The sequence below is a fragment of the Epinephelus moara genome, chromosome 9 (genome assembly GCF_006386435.1).
Source record: "Epinephelus moara isolate mb chromosome 9, YSFRI_EMoa_1.0, whole genome shotgun sequence".
In the NCBI taxonomy this organism is placed as follows: domain Eukaryota; kingdom Metazoa; phylum Chordata; class Actinopteri; order Perciformes; family Serranidae; genus Epinephelus; species Epinephelus moara.
In genome coordinates, this window is record NC_065514.1 from 14,408,899 (window position 1) to 14,418,352 (window position 9,454).

Below are 9,454 nucleotides of genomic sequence, written 5' to 3' on the forward strand. Positions count from 1 at the left end.
CTAACATGCTAACTATTATTTTTATGTCACTAGTCACTTGAAACAAATTTAGGACGATAGGAGACAGGTTGAAATAAACCGAAATTTCCCTTTAAAAATGACTGTCTTTGACAAAAATGCATTTTTCTCATGTTTTTTTTATGAAAATGCACAAATTCAAGTGTTGATTGAAAAATAAATTGAGTAAGATAGAATAATGTGTTTTTTTGTGTTTAAAAACAGAAGGTCTCTTCTTTAGTTTCATGTATATACAGTTTACATATTTATGGAGCAAATTATTCTGTGGGTCTTGAAAGATTAGTGAATATGACAAAAAATGCTGGTGGTGACTGGCAACTTAAAAACAATATTCTGGCAGGGAAAGTGTTAAAGTACAGTGAATATCCGGTACAGAGCTTTTATTTTGAAGTGTTGTTTCCTGTAGTGACTGACAGGTACTTAACAGAGACAGCAAACTAGCTCGACAGCATAGCCAAACACAAGTATGATGCTTTGTTGCAACTTTTTTTTAATTGGTTTTGGTCAAAAATGACTCCTGATAGTCAAGGATGCCGACCCCTGAGCTAACTAAAAACCACAAGCTTTACATTACAAGAGACCATCTTTCCACACATTTTTAGATTGACCTCTCTGACAGCTTTTTGTTTGTCAGATCATGTGATAACACACTGTGAGCAGCAGCTGTTTTGAAAGTTCCTTTGTGCGTTGAATACATTGTTTTTCAGCAGCCGACACGTAAGTATCAGATACTGGATCTTCCATCAGCTCTATAACAAAGAGGAGTTTTCAACCATCACAAGCACGCTGAAAACAAAAAAAACAAATGTACACTGTTGCTCTCATTTATGGGCCAAAACCTAAACTGGTTCTACCTCCTCCAGTGTGAGGTTTTGCTGTTTGTTTCATGTTTTATATCATTTAAAGAGAATCTCTTTGGCTTTTTTGATTGATGGTTGGAAAAATCAAGCAACTGTAAGACTTTTTTTTTTACTGTGTTCTCACATTTTGCTCTCTAAACATGTTGATTAATAGAAAAGCAAACAAAAATGAAATTAGTTTCAGATTGAGATTCTCTCTGTCTGTCGCATGATGATCATTGTGGTCTGACATGTTTTTCTAGCTACCATACCACAGAGACCCAGAGTAATACCGCTTGTTCTCTTCATTTTACTTTCTCTTTTGTGTTCTGTTCAGTCAAGTGTTTTTCTTTTAGAGGAGCAGTTCAACCTAAAATCAAAAACACATATTTTTCTTCTTACTCTGCCTCTTTGTGCGCAGTTTCTTGTCTAAACTTTTTTATCCTACCGAAATACACCCCCAACCATATCACCACACAGAAGGAAGTGTGCATCTACTGCTAGCTCACCTAGCACCACTGAGCTAGCTCATCCGAGGGGGACGTCATTAATGTTTACATCTCACACTGTCACAAACACGAGCAGATGCACACTCCCTTCTGCGCAGTGATATGGTCGGCGGGAGTAGTTCCGTAGAAAGAAAATAGTTCCTGCACAAAACTGCTCTGAGATGGATTTTCTGGCTGTTGCATGATGATCATTGTGGTCTGACATTTATTTCTAGATACCATACCACAGAGACCCAGAGTAATACCAGCTCTTTTGTTTGTTTTATTTTCTCTTTTGTGCTCTGTTCAGTCAAGTGTTTTTCTTTTAAAGGGTACGTTCAACCCAAAATCAAAAATACATATTTTTCTTTACCTCTTTGTGAGCATGTTGGAGATTCTCAGTCATCCAGGTCATGGTAATCTTGTGTGTCATACTGTAAGATATAGCACTTAGGCTCATTGTGAGCAGTTTCATGTCAGAACTATTTTCGTTCTACTGAAATAAACCCGCCAACCATATCACCACACCGAAGGAAGCGTGCATCCACTACTAGCTCACCTAGCTCACCTACCACCACTGAGCTAGCTAACATAACAGCTCAGCCGAGAGGAGGATGCCATTGATGCTTGCATCTCACCATGTCACAAGCATCAGCCTCACGTCCATGAGTAGATGCACGCTTCCTTCTGCACAGTGATATTGTTGGCGGGAGTAGTTCTGAAGAAAGAAAATAGTTCCTAAATGAAACTGCTCACAGTAAGGTCTGTGGATTATTTCGAGTAACCAGGTCATAAGTTCTGGAAAGAGACATTGCTGCTGAGTTTTTCAAATGTAGTTTTTTGCCGCTTTGAGCATCCCGAGCTGAGTGCCATCTGGTTCCACTATATTGGAGAGAAGGCAGACATCTCTACAGCCGATATCTCCAACACCCTACAACTCACATCAAAACAATCTAAACTGATAAGAAGCATTACAAGTGAGAGGAAAAATATGTATTTGTGATTTTGGGGTGAACTATCCCTTTAAGACTGTTAAATGTTGTTACCTACAGTCATGAACAAGATTGTTAACTCCAAACTGTATGGCAGAGGTTGGCGGGGTGGTTTCCCGTGTCTCTCACACACTGTTCAGTGTCATCAGGCGTGGTGTGTGAGCGCGTTTGAGGAAGTGGGCGTGAGACAGTGCGTTTTTTTCACCCTCTCTGCCTCCACTGCACATACACTGACTCTTGGTGAGAAGGGCCAGTGCGTCCTTCACTGCATCAGAGTAACTTTATTGACTTCTGTATTAGTTCGCATTCAGTGTGATTTGGACTTTACTAAGGAAGTCTTAGTGGAGGCAGTGAGTTAAAGTCTGATCATGGTCATGCCGACTCTGTGTCAAGCCGCCTTCACGGCTCTCCGGCAGATATGGCCGGTGTTAGTGCTGGAGCAGCTGGGCAGCACTTTCTTCGACACCGCCCTGCAGATGGTGGCCAAGGACCGGTCTGCCAACGCCACCTACCCCGATGAGCACCTCTCCACGGGGGACAGCCAGCAGAAGTTCATGACGGACTTCTTTATGATCTACAACCTCATCATCAGGCTGGTTCCGATCATACCCTCGATGCTGCTGGCCAGGTTAGGTGACCGCGGCTGGAGGAGAGTCCCCATCATAGTGCCCCTCAGCGGGTACCTGCTGTCCAGGCTCGCCCTGCTCCTGGTGGTGATATTCCGCTTCCCTCTGGAGGTGATGTACGGCGCGGGGGTTGTCTTTGGGCTGTCCGGGGGATTCTGCGCCTTCTGGCCCGGCGTGATGACGCTGGTGTCGCTCTCCTCCACCGCTGCTGACCGCTCCAAGGTCAGTGCTCTCAGATAGGGCTCCCAGCTTTTCAATTATAATACAATATGAAGACCACTTAGGAAACTCTTGTATTAAGATTAATTTTCAGTATCATTAGTCAACGAAATTATAGCCAACTTTGATCATTCTAAGAAAGCATTTTACATCATAGGGCAACTTTAATGATATTAGCCCATGTTTGGCAATTTGTCATTTGTTATAAAGTCTTTTCATAACAGTCAGACCTAATAAGCCAACTTGCATGTCATTCCTTTATAAATGCACATAAATGTTGATTTAAACCACAAAAGCATATGCAAATAGAAAGACAAAAACAAAAACGATAATATTAGCCATTATAATAGCAGAATAGCAGGTCTGGTGGGCAGCCTCATCTGTTCCTGCCTTAAAAATGCCATAGTATAGTATGTCATAAAAATATTATGAAAACATGTCATGGTATAGTATGATGAAAAAATATATAAAATGTCCCTAGTATAGTATGCCTTAAAAAATGTCATAGTATAATTTGCTTTAAAAATATCATTAAAAAAATGATGTTGTAGTAGTAGTAGTAAAGTATACCCTAAAATGTCACCGTATAGTATGCCATGAAAATATCATTTAAAGTGTCATAGTATTGTATGATAAAAAATATGATAAAAAATGTCATATAATAGTATGTCTTAGAATTATAATAAACATGTCATCGCACAATATGCCTTAAAAAATGTCATAGAAATATCATTTAAAAATGTGTCATAGTAAAGTATGCTATAAAAATATCATGAAAAGTAATAATACAGTGTGCCATAAAAAATGTCATGGTATACTATGCTATAAAAATAATCATACAAATTTTTCGTAGAATAGGTTGCCATAAAAATATCATTAAATGTCATAGTATAGTATGTCAAAAAAAATATCGTAAAAAATGTTAGTATATCATGTCATAAAAATGTCATAGTACCTATAGTATGTCAAAAAAAAATTGTAAAAAATGTCATAGTATAGTATGTAAAAAAAATATTGTAAAAAATGTCATAGTATAGTATGTAAAAAAAAATATTGTAAAAAAATGTCATAGTATAGTATGTAAAAAAAATATTGTAAAAAAATGTCATAGTATAGTATGTAAAAAAAAAATTGTAAAGAATGTCATAGTATAGTATGTAAAAAAAATATTGTAAAAAATGTCATAGTATAGTATGTAAAAAAAATATTGTAAAAAAATGTCATAGTATAGTATGTAAAAAAAATCTTGTAAAAAATGTCATAGTATAGTATGTAAAAAAAATATTGTAAAAAATGTCATAGTATAGTATGTAAAAAAAATATTGTAAAAAATGTCATAGTATAGTATGTAAAAAAAAAATATTGTAAAAAATGTCATAGTATAGTACATCAAAAAAAATATTGTAAAAAATGTCATAGTATATTATGTCAAAAAAAAATTGTAAAAAATGTCATAGTATAGTTTGCAAAAAAAATGTCATAGAATGACAGTGAACGTTGTATGTAGTCAGGACATGAGGTCAACATTTAAACAACATAACGTGTGTCCGTGTCCCATGCAGGTGATGATGAAGGTGGAGCTGCTGTATGGGATAGCAGGTCTGGTGGGCAGCCTCATGTCAGGTCATCTGTTCCTGCTGTACAGCTCCAGTCTGGGAAACGGGACCATCCTGCTCACTATGAGCGCACTGCTGCACCTGCTCTGCCTCATACACTCCATAGTCCTGCTGCAGGTCAGTGTGTGTGTTTAAATATTTGTGTCTATGTAAGCTAAGGCTGCACCGGTGCACTGGGATCTAGCTACGGACCTGTAATAAAAATACCACATTTAGGTTTTATAATCTAGTCTAATTATTATTGAGATAAACTTTTGTTTCCTGTTTGAAAAAGATAAAGATACTAACTCTTGACTTAATGACTAATTTACCAATAAGAAAATAATTAAGCACTAATTTTAGTCATAGTGACAGTTCAATAAGAGTGAAAGTTGAAATAAAAACCCTGCTGCCATTATATTTTGGCTTCTGGTCCCTATAAAAAGATTCTATTTTTTGTTTGCTTTATGCTACAGTTCCAAAAGCCAGAGTCTGAACAATGTGTCCCTGTTGTCACTCAACCTTGCCCCGCCTTAAAAGTATTTTTGAGCTGATGATAAATCACCTGACCAGTTTCCTCCTATGCCATGCAAGGAACTGTATGTTACTGGAATGGATGATGCAAGTGCAGCTCACCTGCATTGCTCAAGCTACACTCTACCTCTAATTTCAAACACTTGGATCCAGACACTGGAATAAACTCACTCTTGTCAACTCTATGTATTTTAGAGCAAAAGCAAAGCAACCAGAGCCACATTTTCAGCCTTTAATCCCCAAATTTAGCCTTTACTGCAACAGCTGATCAGTTTAGAGCTCACGCAGATGTTAAATATGTGTTATCATGTGTCCATCTTAAATTAAGGTCAAACCAGTATCCAACGACGAGCCAGAGGACAACTGCCACCTCCTCTCTCATGACTCCAGTGAAGTTCCCGTGGAAGCTCCAGCTGGGAGAAGCATGCTGAACGTGGCTCTCTTGTTTGCAGCTGCCATGCTGTACACCTCTGCAGTGGGTGGAGCCATAGAAATACTGGGCATCTTTGTGCTCAAAGAGCCACTCAGCTGGAATGCTGCTCAGGTGACATTTTGCTCTTGTTGTATTTATTGAAGTCTTGAATTTGTGATTTTGGTGCATCAAAGATAAAATAACAGGGTTTTGTTGATTTAAAATTCATTCATTCATTCATTCATTCATCTTCTAACCGCTTCATCCTCTTGAGGGTCGCGGGGGGGCTGGAGCCTATCCCAGCTGACATCGGGCGAGAGGCAGGGTACACCCTGGACAGGTCGCCAGACTATCGCAGGGCTGACACATAGAGACAAACAACCATTCACGCTCACATTCACACCTACGGACAATTTAGAGTTATCAATTAACCTAATCCCCAATCTGCATGTCTTTGGACTGTGGGAGGAAGCCGGAGTGCCCGGAGAGAACCCACGCTGACACGGGGAGAACATGCAAACTCCGCACAGAAGGGCTCCCACACCCGGGATCGAACCGGGAACCCTCTTGCTGTGAGGCGACAGTGCTAACCACCACACCACCGTGCCGCCCTTGATTTAAAATTGATCCAATAAAATGATTAGACACTAACACAGAATAGCATCAGCTGAAATGATCTTTTGCTCACTCTCTCTCTCTCTCTTGCTCCAGGTGGGTTATGGGAACGCAGCAGGCTGTTTAATTTTCATCACCAGTTTCCTTGGTGTCATGGTGTTCCGCCGCTGTGCCAGCGACGTGGCGCTCATCCTGATTGGCATGCTGTCATTCGCCACGGGGATTTACTTCATGTCCTTCGTCACGACAACCTTGACGTTCTACCTTGGTGAGTATCTCAGACTGAGGACGATGAACATTTGAACCCCTCCCAACAGAAAATCCTGCCGTTGCAGTTCAGGCCATGTTTTCTTCCTGCAGTTTTATGACTAACTTGACCAAAGCCACAACTTTCCTGCACACTCACCACTTTGTTCCACTTTCAGTAACAAAATACAGCAGGAACATACTCTATCATCTCGTCTTAACCGTGTCTGATGAACAGTTCAAAACCCAAAGATCAGTTTACATTATGATATGAAACAGAAAAAAGGAACAAACCCTTCCAAATTTGAGAAGCTGGAACTAGTATTACTTGATAATTACTTAAACAATCACTTCAGTGAAGTTTTATCTAACATATTTTAGGGAGAAGCTTAGAGGTATCAAAATACTTTCCATGGAGCCATTTTTTTAATCTAATATGGAGTTTTCTATTGGCAGCAGAAACTCAGTAATTTTGTTCTTGGTGGCTTGACATGCCGACAGTGCCGTCCCACGGAATGGAAAACATCTTTCACTGTCTTCCACATGTGACCCAGTGAACCGAACACATTATACTATAAACAAAGGAACAGGTTTAGTTCCCACAAGAGCAGGCAGGTCAGCTGAGTCAGTTCTTTCATTTTCATTTTCATTTTCATCTACTCAAATGGCTAAAAGCTGGTTTTGTTGGTTTTCTAGCAAATGTAAGAATCAGGAACCGATATAATGTTATCTGTGTTAAGAGTCAGGACTGACAGATCTAGGTTATCAGCGCAAATTGTAAAAATATAAAACTCAAAATGAGGAACTGAAAGTGTGTAGGAGCCGTACTGGTGTAATATATTATGAAAATGTCATGTAAAATGTCATTGTATAGTGTGCTATAACAATATGATAAAAGTATGTCTTCAAAACTCATGAAAAAAACTCTTCCAAAGTCATGAAAAAAAGTCATAATAAAGTGTGTCGACATACTATACTATGAATTTTTTAATGCTTTTTGACGACATACTATACTATGATTTTTTTTATGATTTGGGACGACATACTATACTATGACTTTTTTAATGCTTTTTGACGACATGCTATACTATGACTTTTTTTTCGTGATTTCGGACAACATACTATACTATGACTTTTTTTAATGCTTTTTGACGACATACTGTACTATGACTTTTTTTCATGATTTGGGACGACATACTATACGATGACTTTTTTAATGCTTTTTGACGACATGCTATACTATGACTTTTTTTCGTGATTTCGGACAACATACTATACTATAACTTTTTTTAATGCTTTTTGACGACATACTGTACTATGACTTTTTTTCATGACTGAAACGACATACTATACTATGACTTTTTTAATGCTTTTTGACGACATACTATACTATGACTTTTTTTCATGATTGAAACGACATACTATACTATGACTTTTTTTCGTGATTTTGGATGACATACTATACTATGAATTTTTTAATGCTTTTTGACGACATACTATACTATGACTTTTTTTCGTGATTTTGGATGACATACTACTATGACTTTTTTTCGTGATTTTGGATGACATACTATACTATCACTTTTTTTCATGATTTTGGACGACATGCTATACTATGACTTTTTTTCGTGATTTCGGACAACATACTATACTATGACTTTTTTAATGCTTTTTGACGACATACTATACTATCACTTTTTTTCATGATTTGGGACGACATACTATACTATGACTTTTTTCATGGTTTGGGACGACATACTATACTATGACTTTTTTCATGGTTTGGGATGACATACTATACTATGGCGTTTTTTAATGCTTTTTGACGACATACTATACTATGACTTTTTTTCATGATTTGGACGACATATTATACTATGGCGTTTTTTAATGATTTCGGACGACATACTATACTATGATTTTTTTTATGATTTGGGACAACATACTATACTATGACGTTTTTTCATGGTTTGGGACAACATACTATACTATGACTTTTTTTAATGATTTGGGACGACATACTATACTATGACTTTTTTTCATGATTTGGGACAACATACTATACTATGACTTTTTTTAATGATTTCAGACGACATACTCAATCAATCAATAAATCAATCAATTTTATTTATAAAGCCCAATATCACAAATCACAATTTGCCTCACAGGGCTTTACAGCATACGACATCCCTCTGTCCTTATGACCCTCGCAGCGGATAAGGAAAAACTCCCCAAAAAAAACTCCTTTAACGGGGAAAAAAAAAACGGTAGAAACCTCAGGAAGAGCAACTGAGGAGGGATCCCTCTTCCAGGACGGTTAGACGTGCAATAGATGTCGTACAGAACAGATCAGCATAATAAATTAACAGTAATCCGTATGACACAATGAGACAGAGAGAGAGAGAGAGAGAGAGAGAGAGAGAGAGAGAGAGAGATGCAGGTAATGACAGTAGCTTACAACAACATTATTGAAAGTAATAATATTATAGTTATAGTTCTGGCTACTGTGGTACAATATGTTGAAAGCATGTATTGTACTGTACTATGACTTTTTTTCATTGTTGAAACGACATACTATACTGTGACTTTTTTTCATGGTTTGGGACGACATAGTACACTATGACTTTTTTTCATGGTTTTGGACAACATGCTATACTATGACTTTTTTCATGGTTTTGGACGACATACTATAGTATGACTTTTTTTCATGGTTTTGGACGACAGACTATACTATGACTTTTTTTCATGATTTTGGACGACATATTATACTATGACTTTTTTCATTGTTTTGGACGACATACTATACTGTGACTTTTTTTCATGGTTTTGGACGACATACTATAGTATGACTTTTTTTCATGGTTTTGGAC

At 37.6% G+C, this 9,454-nt stretch overlaps 1 protein-coding gene across 1 annotated transcript in view; it reads left to right on the forward strand.

Annotated features, from left to right (window-relative positions):
- Positions 1-2,260: 2,260 nt before the first annotated feature.
- Positions 2,261-9,454, forward strand: part of LOC126395253 (thymic stromal cotransporter homolog) — a 12,485-nt gene continuing 5,291 nt past the window's right edge. The window contains exons 1-4 of the mRNA XM_050052578.1: positions 2,261-3,185; positions 4,745-4,915; positions 5,640-5,855; positions 6,435-6,606. Of these exons, the coding sequence (XP_049908535.1) occupies positions 2,706-3,185; positions 4,745-4,915; positions 5,640-5,855; positions 6,435-6,606 (1,039 nt within the window). The 5' untranslated portion in view covers positions 2,261-2,705. The remainder of the gene's footprint in view (positions 3,186-4,744; positions 4,916-5,639; positions 5,856-6,434; positions 6,607-9,454) is intronic.